Source organism: Sorex fumeus, unplaced genomic scaffold (genome assembly GCF_029834395.1).
Source record: "Sorex fumeus unplaced genomic scaffold, SorFum_2.1 ptg000063l, whole genome shotgun sequence".
NCBI lineage: Eukaryota > Metazoa > Chordata > Mammalia > Eulipotyphla > Soricidae > Sorex > Sorex fumeus.
The window spans coordinates 78,456,665-78,477,204 of NW_026606120.1; the positions used below are offsets into that span (position 1 = coordinate 78,456,665).

The 20,540-nt window shown below is 44.1% G+C and overlaps 1 protein-coding gene across 1 annotated transcript; it reads left to right on the top strand.

Moving 5' to 3' along the window:
• Window positions 1-2,142: 2,142 nt before the first annotated feature.
• LOC130035595 (RAD52 motif-containing protein 1-like) lies at window positions 2,143-13,555 on the top strand. Its single transcript, XM_056127379.1, has 7 exons — window positions 2,143-2,238; window positions 2,534-2,713; window positions 5,932-6,051; window positions 6,461-6,626; window positions 9,859-9,957; window positions 12,001-12,083; window positions 13,373-13,555. The coding sequence occupies exons 1-7, from the start codon at window positions 2,143-2,145 to the stop codon at window positions 13,472-13,474; spliced, it is 846 nt and encodes a 281-aa protein (XP_055983354.1). The 3' UTR covers window positions 13,475-13,555.
• The last annotated feature ends 6,985 nt before the right edge of the window (window positions 13,556-20,540 follow it).

Here is a 20,540-nt window from a genome sequence, read left to right on the forward strand (position 1 = left end):
TGAGGTGCCAGGACTGGTTTTCACCTTCTGCAGCTGGGTTTAATGGGGGGTGCTCTCCAGAGGCTCCTCTGCTGAAGTGTGCCAGTATTAATAAAACCTGCTTAAGGACAACACAGGAATATTTTCAGAAAAGGGACAGATGCAGGCATGTCCTGCATGTAGCAGCCATCAGTCCTGATAAAACTGGGGTGTGCCTTGAATCGCTCATGTTCCTACTTCTGAGGTTTAACAACAGCAGCCATAAAATGAAAAATGATGATGTGGTTGTTTCCAGACTTCTAGATTTCCATAACAGTTAAAACAACAACAATAAAATTAAGACCAAGATCAAAGATTTTCCATTTTGAAACCAAGTTTAACAATGAAAGGGATAAATAAAATGTTCCTCTTCACAAAACAATTATTAGCATTGTAGAGAGGTCACACTATATTAATGGAATCAATTTTTGTCTTAGAAAAGAAGAACATTGATTATATTATCCCTTTTTTTGGGGGGGGGGCAAGTCTGGCAATGCTCAGGAGTTTCTCCTGCTTTGCACTCAAGAGTTACTCCTGGTGGTCCTCAGGGGCCCATATGGGATGCTAGGGATTGAACCTGGTCAGCTGCATACAAGACAAATACTCTACCTGCTGTATTCTCACTCTGACTCCTGATTATAGTATTCTTTTTTCAAGGACCAAGGAAAATGTCACAGATAGGATTTGGTGCTGTCCTGACTCTCCTGGCCTGAGTTCAATCCCCAGCTCCATAAATTGTCCCCCAAGCCCTGCCAGGAGTTCTGTGATGCCTGAGCACAAAGCCAGGAGTCAGCCTTGAGCATCACTGGGTGTGCCCCCAAAACAAGTCAACTAAGTAGAATTACAGATGGATAGGACCAGCTTACCTTCTCAGGCTGTTGCTCCACCAAATAGTTACAGGGAAGCTAAGAATAGTCTCTCGGGCACCATGACCTCTCATATTGGAGCTACTACTTGAATCAACTCGATTCCCCAGTTTCTGCCCTGCTCTCAGCTGCGAAATCATCTTGGCCCCACAAACACACCTTCACAATGGTCCAGTATCATGTGGAGTTGGGATTGGGGTGGGGAGGAAAAAAATTTTTTTTAAGGATTCAGATGGGACTACCAATGACAGATTTTTATGACCCGCCTCTTCCAATAGCACAGCAGTAGGGCATTTGCCTTGCACCCGACCGGAGAGCCCAGCAAGCTACCAAGAGTCTCTCACCCACACAGCAAAGCCTGGCAAGTACCGTGACGTAGTCAATATGCCAAAGACAGTAACAAGTTTCACAATGGAGACGTTACTGGTCCGCTCGAGCAAATTAATGAACAATAGGACAGTGCTGCAGTGCTACTGTGCCTCTTCCAAGGTAGTTTCCCCCACACAGTAAGTGCTCCTCATTTTCCAGTTTCTTTTTTTTTTCTTTTAAATTTTTATTAGTGAAACACCATGAGGTACAGTTGTACACTTACAAATTTTTGTGCTTGGGACATTTTACAGTTTCACTAGGTGGTGCTCTCTGTCTGCTACCCAAAGGTCCTGGATGAAGAAGAAAACACTGCTTCATAGTGGTCCTTGCCCCAGCATCCTTAAATTAGCTCTCTGGGTTCTAATCCTGGGGTTTAATGGCTCCGAGATGAGATACAACAATTTTCGCACACTTTAAGGAAACCTTTTTGGATCATTTTTAGTCAACTATTTATAACAAAATTAACATCTTGGGTAGTGGTGGGAAACTTAAAGGTGGTGGAAAGATGTAACGGTGGTGAAGTTGGTGTTGAAATATTGAATGTAACCAAGTACTGTGATCAACTCTTAGAAAGGGAAGGAAGGGAAGAAAAGAGAAAGAAAGAAAGAGAAGGAAGAAAAGAGAAAGAAAGAAGGAAGGAAAGAGAAAGAAAGAAAATAAATTAGCACTCTGCTCTCCAAGAAGGACTTGAGCTGATGGGACATCACAGAGTTCTAAGGTGGGGACTCAGTGCCGAGCCCCGCCCCATGGTAGGCTGGGCCTGGCCACAGTAGCCCCGCCCCCAGCACGCCCCACCCCCTGCGCGAACCCCTTTGAAAAACCGCGGGCGCGTTTTGCGCAGGCGCAATGCCGAGTGAGCCTGGCGCGCTCACGCTCAGTGAGGCCTGGCATGGCTGAGGTGATACCTTTCACGGTTCCCAGCGAGAGTGACAAAACCCTGTTGGTGTGGGAGCTAAGCCCAGGTCCCACGGCCGAAGAGTTGCATGTGAGTCGGGTCCGGAGGTCAGGGCGGGGTGTTCCGGGAAAGTCGCCCCGCGAGCCCAGACTTCCCGCCGCGGCCCCGCGCCCTGCCGTGTGCCAAGGAAACCGTGGCTGTCAGCAGCCGCGACAGTTTCTCGTGCTGGCCCTCGGACGCCGTGGTCGTGCGACGCGGCTGCAGCCCGGGCTTGCAGCTGCAACGTGCTGGGGATGTGGCCTCCCGCGCGGCGGGGTAGGGGTGTGCGGGGACCGTGGGCCTTGGCCGCCGGACTGTGCCGTGGGTGACCGCGGCGGCCCCGCAGCATTCTCTGTCCGCAGCCTTCTCCCGCTTCGGCCTTCTGTATTCGGTGCGCGTCTTCCCCAACGCTGCGGCCGCCCGGCCCGGGTTCTACGCCGTGGTCAAGTTTTATTCAGCTCGCGCTGCTCACTCAGCCCAACAGGCCTGCCACCAGCAGCCGCTCTTCCAGTCCTCTCCGCTGAAGGTGGGTTGGCACTTGGGGGTCGGGGCCCGTGGGAAGCAGTGCTGGGCCGGGGCATCTTAAACTGGCAGCTACCCACCCTCACCCACCAGCTTCCCGCTGCCTTGCAGAGTGTCCCCCAGAATCGGGGCAGCACCCAGGGCTGTCTGCTGCAGAAACACCGAGGCTAGTTGCGTAAGAGACTAGCTGGAAGGGTCAGAGCCCAGTTGCCAGCCACCTCTGGGCTTTGAGGGGGTCCAGGTGTGCGCTTGACAGTCCTGCTGGCTGGAGGGACTCGTGGCCAGCGCCATCGTCCTGTCTTCCACCAACCGTTCCCCGATGCCCACCCTCAGTTCCCAGTTCCCACTGAAAACTTTCTTCCCTTTGCGTGCACCCCGGACTCCACCTGTCTCCAGCTCCTGAATTCCATCTTGCTTGGGCGGGCCTCATTTTAGTCCCATTCTTTTGTCTGGCCCATGTTCATTTTTCTGTGGGTTGGTTTGGTTTTGGTGGAGCAGGGTTGGGTGTGGAGGGGATGGGGGTAGAACCTAGGGGTCCCCTGCTCCGCTGTTTTCCCATGTACACTCCCCACCCCTTCCCATGCCCCTGAATATATGAATGAGGATTATTTTTTTTTCCAAACCTTTAACTTTATAATTCTAAGCCTGCTCTGATTGGCTCCCTGAACTGGCTTCTCAATCTTTGTCTTGCTGGTCATTCTCACTCCCTGTCCTTTCGTCCTTGCTTGCGCCTTCATCAGACATGAAAACACCCCTCCGTGTGACCATAGACTCTGCTGCTCCTCTGCAGGCTTAGCACCTGCTCAAGCCCCTACTCCACCCACTTGGAGTGAGAGCAAGCTCTCTTGGACATTATTTGGTTTGCAGACTATATGCTGCAGCTAACCTATTGCCATCTCACAGTCATATTACAGTTGGTATTAAAAACATTTTTAGCCAGAGTGATTGTATAGCCGGCGAGGGCTCTTGGCTTGCACTTGCTAACACTGGTTGCACTTGCTAACTTGGGAGATCCCAAGACCCACCAGGAGTGGTTCTTGAGTGCAGAGCCAGGAAGAAGCCTTGGGCATTGCTAGGTGTGGCCCCAAACCCCAAAATAAATAAATATACTTTTATCCGTTGTAATTAATGAGTGGTACTCCCCCCCACCCCTTTCTCTCATTGGCTATTAAGACCATTTTGTAGGAACAGGGATGTGACTCAATGGCAGAGCATAGACCTTGCCAATGTGAGGGCACTGCAGGAGGGAAGAAGACGAGTTTCATAAATGTGGTGTTGAGATTTTTATAGCATAAAATTCTTTACCAATATAGTGACAAAGGGAACCTTCTACAGATCAGTCTATAGTTGTGAAGGTGTTATTTTAGTTAGATTATCTAATGCAGAGGCTGGGATTACTACCTTTCCTCTGAAACTTAACCCATTTCCATGAGAGAAATGGGTAACTTTTATACCTTGGAGAGCACCCATAGTTCTTATCTATTTTTGACGTCCTGTAAGTACAGAAAAGTAAAAGGGATCTTAATGTAAAATGAAGGAAAGACCCAAGTCATCAGGTCATCAGAGAGGTTTCTTCATGGGTGCCAGCAAAAAAAAAAAAAACCTGTTACAAAGTTAAGATAACTACTCTTGGGGTCTCAGAACTTCTGAAGTTCCTAGTTGACAAAGCTGCAGTCACTACAGGTACAGGCTAGTCTGTGGTGTAAGCATTCAAAGATCAATCTTCATTGCTTCTTCTCCACAGGCAACTTTAAGTTGGGGATACTAATTTTGTTCTCTTTTCTCATTCCTTGATTTATTCTATCAACCAACAAACTATCAATCCTTTGTCGATAACAAACTTTTCTTGCTTCAGAGAATGAGGAAAGGATACAATATGGATCCTTTGAGCACTCAAGGTGCTTATAAACTTGTAATAGTGATCACTTGATCACTTGTCCTCCTGTTGTTTATCGATTTTCTTGAGTGGTTGCCAGTAACATCTCCTTTCATCCCAGCCCTGAGATTTTAGCAGACTCTCCTTACTTGGTGCTGTATTGGAGGCTCTTTATTGTTACTGTTTTTGGCATATAGAATATGCCACTGGTAGCTCGTCAGGCTCTGCCGTTCGGGTGGGATATTCTTGGTAGGTTGCCGGACACTTTGAAAGAGACTGAGGCTTTTAGGGCGACCTCTAATGGCTTTTACAGGTGTTCCCAGTCTACCAAATGCAGCAATAATTAATATTGCTTTGCTTTTATTTGTATTTGAATTGTTTTTCTTTTTTGTTTTGAGTGCTCAAGGCTTTCTTCTGACTCTGCACTCAGGGATCACTCCTGGCTGGCTTGGTGGCACCACATGGGGTGCTGGGGATTGAACCCGGATTGGCCATATTGCAAGGCAAAAATGCCTTACCCATTGAACTATCTCTCCACCCTTGCATTTAAATTTTTATAAATATGTTCATATAGTACATCCTGGCTGAAAGTTGAAATTGACTTTTAAGAACTAATGATGTAATAAGTCCACAATAATGTGTATTTAGAGAACAATAATAGAGGTATTCTTTATTTTATAAGGAAGTTCTATGCAGATAATAGTTGATCATGAAATGCTATAATAAAAAAAATAAAATGTATTCTTCTAAGAAGAGTAATTTGGAGAGAGGAGTGCTGCAAATGGAGGTCCTCCCTTGGTGGCAGGTCTATCTTATCCTTCAGGTTATAGTTTCAGACAAGAGCTGCTAGATAGAATCACTGAAGCAATTTACTTCTTTTGCTTATCTTCAGTCTTGCAGATATTCTTGGCTTATAGTTTCACGTACAACCAGAAGTCAGGAAAATGCTGAGACTAATCAGAGATTATAGAAATAATACAGAGAAGTACCATGGCTTGAAAATAATAAGTATTAGTGCTTACTATGAACTTAATTCCTAAAATGTTTAAGGACCAAAGAAATAGGCCAGGAGTTAATGTGCTGGCCTTGCTTGCTGCCAACCCAGTTCTATCCCCAGCAGCACATATGATTCCCCCAACCACCACTTGGAGTGATCCTGGAGCAAAGAGCTAGGAGTGACTGATTACTGCTGAGTATGGCTCTGAAACAACAACCACCACCAAAGTTTGTTTGATTTGCTCTTCACAGCCACTTTATGAGTCTTGTATTGAGAAGTCTTTTGTCGGATGAGTTAGATCTCTGTGGGAAGTTGTTCCTATCATCGAGTATCTCTCTTATGTCTTTAGGTTCGTCTCAGCAGACATAAAGCAGTTCAACATCGGACTCTTGCCCTAAACAGCTCCCAATGCCAAGAACTGGCAAACTACTATTTTGGTTTCAATGGATGGTCTAAAAGGATTGTCAAGGTAGGAAGTGGAGAGTTCAGTGCAGAGCCTGTGCCCACGGTGTTTAAGGCCCTGGGTTTTGTCCTGAGTATTGCACGACTCCCCAGCACTGTGGGGTGTGACCCCAGTGGGCCATGAGAACCTACAGACCTGCTAAATGAGAGTTGTCTAAGTGAAAGTGTGAGCACTGGTCACACCCCAGAATCAATAAAGATTTCAGTGAATTGACGGTGATGTCCATATTCTACAACATTTATGTGCTCTATATGTGCGTGGCTGGTTTAGTTCACAGAATGTTTTCTTAATGTTAAGACACAGGTTACTTCCACTGTTAGCAAGGATAGCTGGAGTTTCATTTTTATTTCTAATTAAACATTTAAAAATCTACATTGAGATGCTCAGGAAAACCTTCAATCTAAAATCTTAACAGCTTCAGGATCTTTCTGACATTGAAGAAAGGGAAAATGAAGATATTGTGGCACCACTTGAGAAGCAAAGCGTGAAGATCTTCTGTGCTTTAGAGGTGGTATTGCCATCCTTTGATTGCAAGAGCCCTGGAGTTGGCATAGCCCAGGAGACTTTGGATAAAACGGAAGGTCTGTGTGGGGACTGGAATGGGGGTGTGCATAAGAATTCATTCTCTCTGTCTCTCTGTCTGTCTCTTTGTCTGTCTGTCTGTCTGTCTGTCTGTCTGTCTCTCTCTCTCTCTCTCTCTCTCTCTCACACACACACACACACACACACACACACACACCATATTTTCATATACATCAGAAACAGCCCTCTCCGTGCTGCACTATACCACTGTCCTCCCGTTATTCATCAATTTACTTGAGCGGGCACCAGTAATGTCTCCATTGTGAGACCTGTTGTTACTGTGTTTGGCATATTGAATACGCCATAGGGAGCGTGCCAGGCTCTGCCATGAGGTCAGGATACTCTCAATAGCTTGCTGGGCTCTCGAGAGGGATGAAGGAATCGAACCCGGGTCGGCCATGTGCAAGGCAAATGCCCTACCCGTGTGCTGTTGCTCTAACCCAACTACACCAGTAGGGAAGGAAAAGCAGCAAAGGGGGACTGGAGAGAGAGAGGGCATGGGCTCTGCATGCAGGGCTAGATTTGATCCCTGATACCCCATGATCCCCCCCACGCACCACCAGGAGTGACCCCGCCAAGCACAGAGCCCAAGTAGCCCCCACAGAACATCTGGGTGTGGCCCAAAAAAGCGAAAAGCGGGGAAAAAAACCAAAAAAGCAAAGAAGTTTCTTGGCAGAGGGGGACTTGCCTGGAGAAGTGGCTGGGCGAGGTGGGGAAGGTGAGAGGGACTGGTCAACAGAGGGGAATAAGCCCATTAGCCTCCTCCTGACATGGAAAACACCAGGCCTTTTGCCTGCAGATGGCATCTGTATTCCACCCCAGAATGCTGGGATTTCTGGGGCCCTGGATACTAATGGCCAGGATACCTCAATTCTGACAGGCCCTGCTAATCCCCTCTCCCTTCCTGAGCCTCCCGAGGAGGGGCAGAGGTCTAGAATGAGTAATCCCATCAGAAATTAAAGAAAGCCTCAGGCTGGTGGGCTCTGAACCGGGAAGGGGAGTGGAGTGGGGTGTGCAGGCCAGGTGGGAAGAGGGGGGCGGTGGGCTGGCCGGAGCATTCTCTGAACCCGGACACCATGGCTGAGTGATAATGTCATCGCTAGCACCAAGGCCTGTGATGGGTGGATAAAAGGACTGTCCATCCACACCGCCTGGCTTCAGGCTGGTGGCCTTGCAGGAGTACAGAGACTGATTCCTCCTCAGCAGAGCCAGAGTGGCCTATACCATCAGGCCCTGGCCCCCGCACAGACCAGCACTGGCCCTAAATGGACTCCAGCCTCACATCTGCTTGGGCAGATGTTTTTAAAAATATTTGTTTAAATCTTAGGTTGTCACCAACAGAAACTTTTTTGGGGGGGTGAGGGGTGCTGGGAACACCTAATCCAGTCCATCTAGATAATTAAATAATATAAATGTTTTTCCCCCCAGAATCTATGGCACTTAGGCTTAGGGTATTAAATCAAAGGCAGGGCTGTTAGTGAAAGAACTGGAACAGATTTTGGTGGGTGAATCTTTTGGAGAGACCAGCTCATCTATGCTACTACCAAACCTTTCTCAAGTTCCTGTGGGTTTTTTTTTTTAATTTAATTTGTATGAAGTAATTCACAATATTTGATTACATTTAATATTCAAACACCAATCCCAACACCATTACACCTTCCCACCACAATATTTTGGATATTTCCATCCTGATCCCCAACCCCTGCCCCAAAGCAGAACCAAAATAATTTATTTTGTTTTGTTTGTTCTGGGGCTGGAGCACAGCGGGTAGGGTGTTTGCCTTGCATGCAGCCACCATGGCCAACCTGACTTCGATTCCTCCGCCCCTCTCAGAGAGCCCGGCAAGTTACCAAGAGTATCTCGCCCCCATGGCAAAGCCTGGCAAGCTCCCCGTGACGTATTCGATATGCCAAACACAGTAATAAGTCTCACAATGTTTCTGGGCCTGCTCAAGCAAATCGATGAACAATGGGAGGACAGTGACAATGACAGTGATTGTGTGTTCTGAATCAACTGCTGAAAATAATCCAAAAAATTTCCTTAGAGGAAAGTATGTGAAGACTTTTGTATTTCCCCCAGGGACCATTAAGCCCTTCAATAAGAGATTACTGACATGTTGTTAAAGGTTGAGCCTTGTGTGCTTTGGAGCAATAGCACAGCGGGTAAGGCGTTTGCTTTGCACGCAGCCAACATGGCCGGCCCGGGTTCGATTCCTCCGCCCCTCTCGGAGAGCCAGGCAAGCTACCGAGAGTATCTTGCCCGCACGGCAGAGCCTGGCAAGCTCCCTGGGACGTATTCGATATGCCAGACACAGTAACAACAAAGTCTCCAATGGAGACGTTACTGGGCCCGCTCGAGCATAAATATATATATTTATCACTGTCACTGCCCTCTCATTGTTCATCAATTTGCTCAAGCGGGTCCAGTAACATTGTGAGACTTGTTACTGTGTTTGGCATATCGAATATGTCACGGTAGCTTGCCAGGCTTTGCCGTGCAGGTGAGATGATACTCTCAGTAGCTTCCCGGGCTCTCCGATAAGGTCAGAGGAATCAAACTCGGGTTGGCTGTGTCGGCTGCATGCAAGGCAAATCTGTAAAAATAAATTTGCCTCTAAGATTGGTTGCCTTCTACTTTAAACCCCATAAATGTGGTGTGCTCTCTTGGAATATTAGTGGTGTGAGGTACGTCAAGTTCCTGGTTTATAATAGAGTAATCTTTAGGTGTCTAGCTTCAATTTGCCCATTTGAAATATATAATCAGTGGAGTTCTGTGCCATGATCTTGACTAATTTCTCCCTTCTCGTTGACCTATTCAGGAATGTACAGAATAGATCTGACAGCAAAAATGCATGGTAATAACCCTGACAGAATATACCTACCACAGAGCCTTCCAGACATAGCCTTGTGTGGTGCCTTCCCTTACTAAGATCCTGATGTAGTTCTCATTTTATTTTTTTAATTTTAATTTTAATTTATTTTTATATTTTTTGCTTTTTTGGGTCACACCCAGCAATGCTCAGGGGTTACTCCTGGCTCAGCACTCAGGAATTACTCCTGGCGGTGCTCGGGGGATCAAATGGGATGCCAGGGATCGAACCCAGGTGGGCTGCATACAAGGGAAATGCCCTACCATCTGTACTATAGACCAGCCCCAGTTCTCTTTTTAGACTTCATAAAAATCATTTATACAGATTGGCATTGTAAATCTATTTGTTTTGGTTGGATTTAGGACCATTATCATTCCTTATGAAAAGAAAGACAACTCAGAAGTTTGCTATACAAAAGGCAGTGTCAGATGCATTTCAGAAACTACTCATTGTGGTTTTAGGTAAGACTTTTTTTGGTTGTCCTTGAAGTACTGCATGCAGTTTTCTTATTTGAAGAGCAAATAAATTGATCTTGAAAAGTCAATTATATCAAAATAATGGAAATATAAGTACTTCCTTTTCTTTTATTCACTAGATCCTTTACAGAAGTAGTCTCAAATTTGTTCTTTGTGGAATCTGTGAAAAATGATTACAGCAAATATTACCCCCAATGCATATATGTAGAATTGTTTTGATTGTAGAGAATATTTGATCCAATTCTTCTTTCTCAGTTGCTTATCAATAAAGCAGAATAGTATAAAAAGGTAAAGGTAAAGGCCCTCCCATTGATCGTCGATTTGCTCGAGCGGGCCCAGTAATGTCTCCATTGGAGACTTTGTTGTTACTGTGTCTGGCATATCGAATACTCTCAGTAGCTTGCCGGGCTCTCCGAGAGGGGCGGAGGAATCGAACTCGGGTCGGCCATGTTGGCTGCTTGTAAGGCGAACGCCCTACCGCTGTGCTATCACTCCAGCCCCCAGAATAGTATAGTGATTATAAACTTCAGACTCCTCTGTTTAAGTACTAGCTCTGCCCATTTTTTTTATTCTTTTCTTGGTTTTTGGGCCACACCTGCTGATATTTAGGACTTACTCCTGGCTCTGCGCTCAGTCACTGCTAGCAGGACTTGGGAACAATATGGGTGCCAGGGACTGAACCTGTGTTGGCTGCATGCAGGGCAAATGTCCTATACACTGTAATATCACTCTGGCCTCTCTGTCTCATTTTTAAAATGCAGCTGTTGGTCTTCTAAATAGATATGTGAAGGTATTTCTAAGCTGCAATTTTCTAAAAATATACACTTAGTAATTTAGCTTACCTTATGGGCAATGTTGTAAAAGTAAAATACTTAAAACATACCTAGAATTTAGGAATGGACAAAATATTCTAATTATTGCTACTATTTTCCTACTTGAAGAGAAAACATAACTGGAATCAGTTCAGGGTTGATTTTCAGCACTGACATATTGAGTGGTTGAGATTCTATGTAACAACCAACTATGTATTGTGAACCTTCACAGTGATTCTGCTGGGGCCAGGAAGACAGCTGAGAGGCCTAGTGCACATGCTGTGCATGTGGAAGGCCACAGTTGGATTCCTGGCACCACGTGGGTGTCCAGGAGCAACCCCTGAGTACTTAGGTCAGGAGAAGACTCTAAACACTGCTGGGTGTGGCCCCCAACAACAAAAACACATAGTGGTCATACTATTTACAATTTTTAAATTTTCTCCTCTTATGGAATTTTATAGTGCTATGAATACTTCTGACTGTGCCCAAAGGAAACTGAATAATCAGTAGAGAATCCAAAAACAGAATTGCTTTCCTTGCTTTATAGTCCTGCAGTCTCAGAATCAGAAATTTTAAGTTGTCAGAGACCTTATTTATGACACGAGTAGATCCTGGATTGACTTCAGCCTTGCAGTCTGGGCAATTCTTCTAGCAAAAGTGACTTCTTTGCTCATCTGGTAAAATTTCTATAAACCATAATAATCTTTAAGAACTAATGGGGGCTTAAGAAGATGGTACCGGAGCCAAGGCACCTGCCTTGCATATTCCTGGCATGGCATATGGTCCCCTCTAGCACCACCAGGGAGCACAGAGCCAGGAATAGTCCCTGAGCACCAGAAGATAGGATTCGCAAACCCAAAATATAAAGAAATAAACGAAGCAGTGGGTTGGAGATATAGCTCAAAAGTCTGAGCACATTCTTTGCATGCAGGAAGCATAGTTTCAGTTCCAGCTCAGCACAGCATTGCCAAGAGTTACTCCCAAGTATGAAGTGTGTATAATCCCTGAGCACCATTGAGAATGGCCTTAAAACAGAAGCAAAAAGAACCAAACTTAATGTCTGCATTGACAAGGAAAATGCTCTTATTTTATGCTTTAAAAATAAAATTCTTGGTTGTATAAAGGAAGTACACACCCAGTATCATTGTATACTACCTTTATAGAAAGAACATTTTAGCCAGTAATTTTGAATTGATCCTTGTTAACTTTATTTCAGAAAGTGGTAAAATAGCTGTGGAATACCGACATTTTGAGGAGCTCACTGATGCCATAACCGAAGAACTACATGATTTAATTCAAGTACGTGAAGAGAAAAACTCAAGGATGACATACACAGGATGGCCGTAATTCAAAATAATGAGCAGATTTTAGAAGTTTTTAGCAAGTGTAGTCAATTCTACCATCCCCAGAAAAATATGAAATCCTAAAAATTTATTTGAGGAAATTTCTGAAGTTTTCCTGAGGCCCTTGGTTCTAAACACTTATTTGAAATTTGGAAAGTTCTAAGTGTCCTCTTAATTCTTTCAGAGAAATACCATTTTGAACTCCCCTGAAACAGGATCCTAGGGATTTGGGACCTTAAATGTCATTATGTTACAGCATTTGAAAGGTTACATTTTTTTCAACTAGTATATTAGCTCAACATCTCATATATATCGTGTATGAAATATTTTATATCTTGCCCACATATATGCCTGACTGGGAACACCTGTAAAGGTGATTAGAGGCTGCCCTAAAAGCCTCCATCCCTCTTGGAGAACCCAGCAAGCTATCGAGAGTGTCCTTTATAGAATAAAAAATAAAATATCTCTGGCAAGGTACACACACCAGAGCCTGGCAAACTACCTGTGGCATACTCAATATGGCCAAAATAGTAACAATGATGGTCCTCATTCTCCTCACCCTGAAAGAGCCCCTAGTATGCCATCATGCTACACTAGCACATGACAGGGATGAATGAAGATGTTACTGTTAGTGTTCCAAATTAGGAGAAATATGAATTTCCAGGAGAAAATATGAATGCACTATTTAAATGTGTGTGTTCTAGTGATAGCAGTGGAGGGAAGGGGGGAACAAAATGTGTTTCATATCACTGGGAATAAATTTGGTGTTGGATATATGTAATTAACTTTACCCAAATTCAGAAAATTTGTTTCCAAATTTAGGGGAAGAAAGGGAGAGAAAAGGTGGTTATGTTCCTTTTGTTGAAAAATCTTTTTTTCCTTTGTAAAATAATTTTTATTTGTGGGGAAGGAAGCGTGGCTCACACTTGGCACTGCTCAGGAATTTCCCAGCCTGGCTCTTTGTTATAATCACTTGTCAAAGTGCTCAAGGGACCAGGGGATGGTAGGGATCAAATTCAAACCTTTCTTGTGCAAAGCGTGTGCTCAATCTTTTGAACTGTTGATCTATTTCTGCAAAATAATTTTTAAAATAGTTAAATCAAAGCCCTCCTTCAGAAAATTTTGGGTGTGTGATTCCATGCTCTCCACTCTTTAGGAGAGTGATAAATAATCAGATACTAAGAGTTTAAAGGAAATGACAATATTTGGGAACCCCCATCTACCCTAAGTATGCTCCTTTTGCAGGTCAGCTACCTGTCTTGGAAGCAGGATGGCCAAGGGGAGGAAGAATGTCTCTCGGATTTCAGTAGTGAGGAGGAAGCACCTAGACCACCACAACTGGACTAGTACTATTGAATTCGCCAGCATTCCCTGCAGGGGGACACACTGTTCCTTCTCCCCACCCCCACCCCGGTGCTCTCCCCATACTAGTCTGTAGTCCCAGTCCTGTTTGACTGGCAGGGTTGCGAGGGGAGGCTGGGGGCGAAGGGGAGCGAAAGAGGACCTGATTGGATGTCTTTTGTGCCTTCGGGGGAAGAAGGAAAGCCTGGGTCCTGCTGGTTATGCAGAGTCTGCGTGGCCCAGACCCAATAAAGGCGGCTTATAAATGCGGCATAAACGCCATGCGCCCTACTGGCCTGAATTGCAGCACCTCAGGTCCCCCTCATTTCATGTCTTGGCTGCTACTCTGGGCCCTACATCTCCTCACGTGGCGATCAAGGTGGCTGCTGCTCTGTTGTTGATCCCGCCTCAGAAGTTGCTTAAGACTTAGGTTCCCGCCCTGGATGAGGATTCAGGTAAGGAGTTGCCCAGTGGGTCTCATCGATTTGCCGTTCCACGCCAGGGTTTTACTGACAAGCCAGCAACACGTCAGAGGCTCCCAGTTGATCCAAGATAGGTTGGACACAGTATCAGAGTCTTCCTCTAGCTTTGCCTCTTAGAGGGACAAGTACAATTCCAATTCCAACCTGAAGATCAGTCATTTGAAACGCCTGCTCCACCTCTAGGTGGACAGATTTCAAATTTTTATAAAAGTTTATTATTTCACCTGAAAACTGGAGGAAGGGTCTAGTTGACCTTCACCATGCTGCTAAAGTTGTTGGGCCTTCCAGAAAATCTAAGAGCCCTTATCGTCTACAACAACAGATACAGGATGATGACTTAGATTGCAATATAGATATCTTTTATCCCGAGGAGTGTGAACCTTTGGATGTACTAAGAGATTCAGAACAAGTCCAAATCTCTCACGAGATTGAATCCTCCCCCCTCCCCCCTCCCCCCAGCATTCAGAACCCTTTGAAGAGATAGAACAGCTTCCCTTTAAGGCCCTGGAAGCTGAACTTTCAGCAAGCACACGACAGAGCCCAGCTGCACTTTCAGGATCTCCCGAGGAATCAAAACCTTCTGAAGCTCCAGACTCAGATATTTGATGTCAAGTACCCCTGAAGAGGGTGATACTGCTTCAGTCCTGCCAGAAACCCTAGTTCAGCCTACGTTGGCTGCTGAGGAAAGGGGATCTTCAGTGCATCAGGAGGTTGAAGCTCAGCCTGGAGCCAGGTCAGGTCTGGAACTTGTAGCTTGGCCTGGAGTCAGTCAGGTCTGGAAACTGTAGCTCAGTCTTTATTGCCTCATCAGGAAAATGAACTGTCTCCAATTCAGAAAGAAGCCCATCTTTTAAATATATCTACTGTCACCATCAAACCTGCCTAACTGCAGATTACCGGAACTGCAACAGTCACCAGTGAGAGTGAAACTTCCACCCAGCCAGAAACCCTAAACCTAACTCACACTGCAAAGAGCTTTGAAGAGAAGCTCTTCCAATTCCAACCTGAAGAGGAGGCCCAGTTTCAGCCTCTAGAGAGCCCTGAGGGTGACTGCCATACAGCAGGAGGCAGTGGTTCAAGCTACAGAGATCCCTGACGTGACTGAATCTTCAGGCCGACAGGAATCCCTAGCTTGGCCTCCTGAATTCTTGGAGTTTGAAGCTCCACCATTTCTGCATCCTGAGGCAAATGTTCCATCTCCAAGTCAGAATGAAGCTCCACACTTAATCTTGCCCCGTGTCACTGCTAAACCTTTGGGGTGGCCCGACGCAGTAGAGTATGTAGTTATAAAACGTTAGTTGCCCTCAAAACAGTTGTGCTAATTTAACAGTTCATGAAAGCATTAATTCTTCATGCCCATCCACCTCTGGGTATTCTTCATTTGGGGGCTAGTCTGATGAATAAATAAAAGGGATCCCATCCGTATTTTAATTTTTCTGGTTATTTTTTAATTTAAATACTTTTACATGTTCACTGAACCTTTGTACTTTTTGAATTGATGGTCCTTTGCCCATTTTTTTCTGATGTTTATTGCTTTTTTAATTGATAAGTCAGTTTAGACACAAGTGATGTATAGAAAAATATTGACATCCAAAGTTGCAAACTAATGTTTCATGAGTTTTGCATTTCATTAAACTTTAATCACTGGATCATTGTATCAATGTCATCCCGTTGTTCATCAATTTACTCAGGCGGGCACCAGTAACGTCTCCATTTGTCCCAGCCCTGAGATTTTAGCAGCCTCTCCTTACTCATTTTTCCCAACACTACCGTATTGGAGGTTCTTTCAGGGTCAGGGGAATGAGACCCGTTATTGTTATTGTTTTGGGCATATCTAATAACACTCCCTACTCATTTTTCATAATTACCACACCATATTTGATGGGGTTCAGACAGTAGGCAACAAATCATAGAGAGAAATATATAAGTATATATATATATATATATATATATATACATATCTCTCTCAGAGAGCCCCCCAAGCTACCAAGAGCATCCCGCTCACACGGCAGAGCCTGGCAAGCTACCCGTGGCGTATTTGATATGCCAAAAACCAGATTAAACTTGAATACAAGTAATAAATGACGTTTAAATTAATGAAAGCATGGTAGTCATAGGAATTGGATACCTATTGGCAAGAGGGGGAAAGGTTTTAATTAATTCCTTTTTAGAAATATCTTTTTATTTTAGCCATCATGATTTGCAGTTTTACAGTACTGCCCATGGTAGTGTTTCATGGTAGTTGTTCATGATTAGGTTTCAATTGCACACCCACCAGTGTACATTTCCCAACACTAGTGTCCCCAGGTTCCCTCCCATCACCCCCCATCCCCACACTATTCCTGCATTATGGCATGCACTTTTCTTCTCTCTGTCTCTCTGTCTCTGTCTCTATCTCTGTCTCTGTCTCTCTCCTGTGCATTGTATTTACAATATTGATACTGAAAGGTTATCAACAATATCCCCTTATCTAATTTTAACACTCAATTCTTGTCCAGCGTGATCATTCCCAGTGATTATTGTCATACTGGTCTCTTATCTATCTTACCTACCCTCTGCCCCACACACATTTGTGGTTGAGCTCAACCCTTGACTCAGTCTTCCTAGCCCCTGTTTTCCCTGGTAATGGATATTAGTCTTCCATCTATATCTGTCATTCTATATCTGTCCCTCTCCATCTGACTCATTTCACTTATCATGATCCTCTCCATGTCCATTTATAGGCAAATTTCATAACTTTCTTTATCCTAACAGTTGTGTAGTATTCCACTATGTAGATGTGCCATAGTTTCTTTATCCATTCATCTTTTCTCAGATTGTTTCCAGATTCTGGCTATTGTGAATAATGCTGCAATGAACATCAGAGTGCATTTGGTAGTTCTGTTGTGTATATTTGGTTCCTCAAGGTATATTACCAGAAGTGGTATTGCTGGGTCAAATGGAAGCTCAATTTCTAGTTTTTTTGAGGAATGTCCATATTGTTTTCCACAAAGCCTGGACCAGTCAGTATTCCCACCAACAAGGAAGGAAAATCCCTTTCTCCCCACATCCTCCTCAGCATTTTTTTTTGTGTGTGTGCCTTTTGGCCATTTGAATTTCTTTCTTTCTTTTTTTCTTTTTTGGGTCACGCTCAGTGATGCACAGGGGTTACTCCTGGCTCTGCACTCAGGAATTACCCTTGGCGGTGCTCAGGGGACCATATGGGATGCTGGGAACCAAACCCGGGTTGGCCGCATGCAAGGCAAACACCCTACCCGCTGTGCTATTGCTCCAGCCCCTGAATTTCTTTTTTGATAAAGTTTCTGTTCATTTCCTTGTCCCATTTTCTGATGGAATTGGATGATTTTCTCTTGCAGACTTCAACCAGTGCCTTGTATATCTTTGATATTAACCCTTTATCAGAAAGGTATTGGGTGAATAACCTTTCCCATTCCATATGCTGTCTTTGTTTCCTGGTCACGATTTCTTTTGAGGTACAGAAGTTTCTTTGTTTAAGATAGTTCCATTTGTTTATTTTTGCTTCCACATGCTTGGTCAGTGGCATTTCATCTTTGAAGATACCTTTAGCTTTGATATAATGGAGGGTTTTGCTCAATGATGAATTCGTTGATTGACTTGCGAATGTTAAATCATCTTTGCATCCCTGGGATGAATCCCATTTGGTCATGGTGTTTGATCTTTTTGATGAGTTGTTGGATTCTATTTGCTAATATTTTTTGAGGATCTTTGCATGCATGTTCATCAGTGATCTAGGCCTGTTATTTTCTTTCTTTGTGGTGTCTCTGCTTTTGGTATCAGGATGATACGTATCTCCTAGAAACTGTTTGGGAATGTCTCTGTTTCTTCAGTTTCCTAGAAAAGTTTGAAAAGGACTGGCAATAGGTCTTCTTTAAATGTTTGAAAGACTTCCCTAGTGAATCCATCTGAACCTGGGCTTTTGTTTTTGGGAGACTTTTGATTACTGTTCCTATTTCCTTGATAGTGATAGTTCTATTCAGGTACTCCAGATCTTTCTGGTTCAGCCTTGGGAAGTTATAGGAATCCAGGAATGTATCCATTTCTTCTAGGTTCTCTTGTTCCTAGGCATACAGACTTTTAAAGTCTGTATGCCAAGGACTTTCTCTGCTCTTTTGAATTTCTCTGTTTTCTGTTGTGATATTCCCCCTTTTATTTCTGATTTGGATCATTAGGGTTCTCTCTCTTTATTTGTGTGTCTTGTAAGTGGTTTATCAATCTTGTTTATTTTTTCAAAGAACCAGCTCTTGGTTTCGTTGATTTTTTAAATTGGTTTTTGGGAATCCAGCTTCTTGATTTCTGTTCTTGTAGTACTGTAGCACTGTCCTCCCATTGTTCATTGATTTGCTCGAACAGGCACCAGTAACTTCTCACATAAAATTGTAAGACTTGTTACTGTTTTGGGCATATCGAATATGACACGGGTAGCTTGCCAGGCTTTGCCGTGCAGGCGAGATACTCTCGGTAGCTTACTGGACTCTCCAAGAAGGGTGGAGGAATCGAACCCAGGTCAGCCACGTGCAAGGCAAATGCCCTACCTGCTGTGCTATCGCTCCAGCTCTAAATTTTATTATTTCTCTACTCCTGCCTGGTTTGGGCTCCTTTTATTGGTCTAAGATCTTAAGGTGTGAAGTCAAGTTATTTATGTGAGCCCTTTCTTTGTCATAAATGCTTGCAGAGCTATAATCTTTCCCCTTAAACACAGCTTTAGCTGTGTCCCACAAGTTCTGGTAGCTTGTGTCTTCATTCTCATTTGTTTCAAGGAATCTTGATTTCTTTCTTAATTTCCTCTCTAACCCACTGGTTGTTCAGCATTGAGCTGTTTTATTTCCAGATGTTTGATTTGATTCTCCATTTTTGTGTGTGATGTCTATCTTCAGGACATCATGGTCTGAAAAATTAGTTGATACAATTTCTATTTCCTGATTCTTTTGAGGTATGTTTTGTGGTCCAGCATGTGGCTTATCTTAGAGAATGTTCTTTGGGGACTGGAGAAGAATGTATCTTCGGCTTCTGGGAGATAAAAAGCCCTGTAAACATCTTTTAGCCCTGTCTCTTTCATTTCTTCCTTCAGAGTCAGTACTTCCTTGTTCAGTTTTAGTCTTGTTGGTCTATCAAGAGGTGACAAGGTGGTGTTGAAGACTCTGACTCCCATTGTAGTCTCCAACTGCTGTTGTGTTGCTATTGTGATGTTATGTCCTCCTTGAAGTCTATTAGCAGCTGTTTTAAGTATTTCGCTGGCCTCTCATTGGGTGCATGTATGTTTTACTGTATCACTGTATCACTGTCATCCTGTTGTTCATCGATTTGTGAGTGATCGCCAGTAACTTCTCCATTCGTCAGAGTCTTTAGATTTTAGCAGCCTCTCCTTACTCTTTTCCCCCAACGGTATTGGAGGCTCTTTCAGGGTCAGGGGAATGAGGCCCGTTAGTATTAACTGTTTATGGCATTTCTTTATTTTTGTTTTTTAATTTTGCTTTGGGGCCACACCAGTGGTTCTCAGGGGTTACCCTTAGCTCTGAAAGGTGGTATTTTCTAAACAAAAGAGGACATTGGAGCAGGGAATCCAAACCACAATTGGAAGCAACCATAGGTTTTCAATATGGGAATCCCCTAACAGACAATAAAAGCTTTCCAGTTCTGGGGTCGGGCTGGGGGCAGACCATGCGGTGGAACACCCTTTGACATTTGGTCCTGATAAGGTAAAGGTGGGAAGAGAAGCCGAGTTGCAAGTCTTTGTTTGAAAATCTTGGTTAGCTTTCTAGCCCTCTGGTCCTTCCTGTCCAAGGCAACCCAGTTCCATGGACCAAGAAAAAATTTTCTGCCTCTGGAAAGGCTTTTTTGTGTTTCAGACTGCTGACCTGAGTTTGATCCCTAGCATCCCATATGGTCCCTTGAGCACCACCAGGAATGATCCCTGAGAGCAGAGCCAGGAGTAACCACTGAGCACTTCTGGGTGTGGTCCCAAATCAAAACAAAGCACCAAAGAACCCCCCCAAATAACAAATGTTCACTAAAGTCAGGGGTGTGTGTCAGAGGAGGGTGTGATTGGTAAGGGCACATTTGGGACCTCTGGGAAGCTGTGTTCTTTGTCAGGAATATGTCTGGGGCTTTGGTTTTTTTTGTTGTTGTTGTTTTTTGTTTTTTGTTTTGGTGTGTGGGGGGTGCACAGCCACTGGTTCTGGGCTCAAGGATTACTCCTGGCAGACATGGGGGATCATGTTTTAAGAAAACATATTTTTTTAAACTTTATTAATAGATGAAAAGAACTTAAATCTGCGTCACCCATATAAACCTAACGTAAGTGCTAATATACCATGTCCTCCATGTTCATATAGAGTTACTTTATGTCCCATGGATTAAATCCAATGCATGGTCCAGTTTTACATAGTCCATTGATTTAAGAATTGTTTTTGTCAAGTGGGGAGATTGCACAAATGGTGACTGTAATACTTTGCAACAGGAGGCCCAGGTTGGATTCCCAGCAGGATAAGTAAAGGCCCTCCCGTTGATCATCGATTTGCTCAAGCAGGCCCAGTAACGTCTCCATTGGAGACTTTGTTGTTACTGTGTTT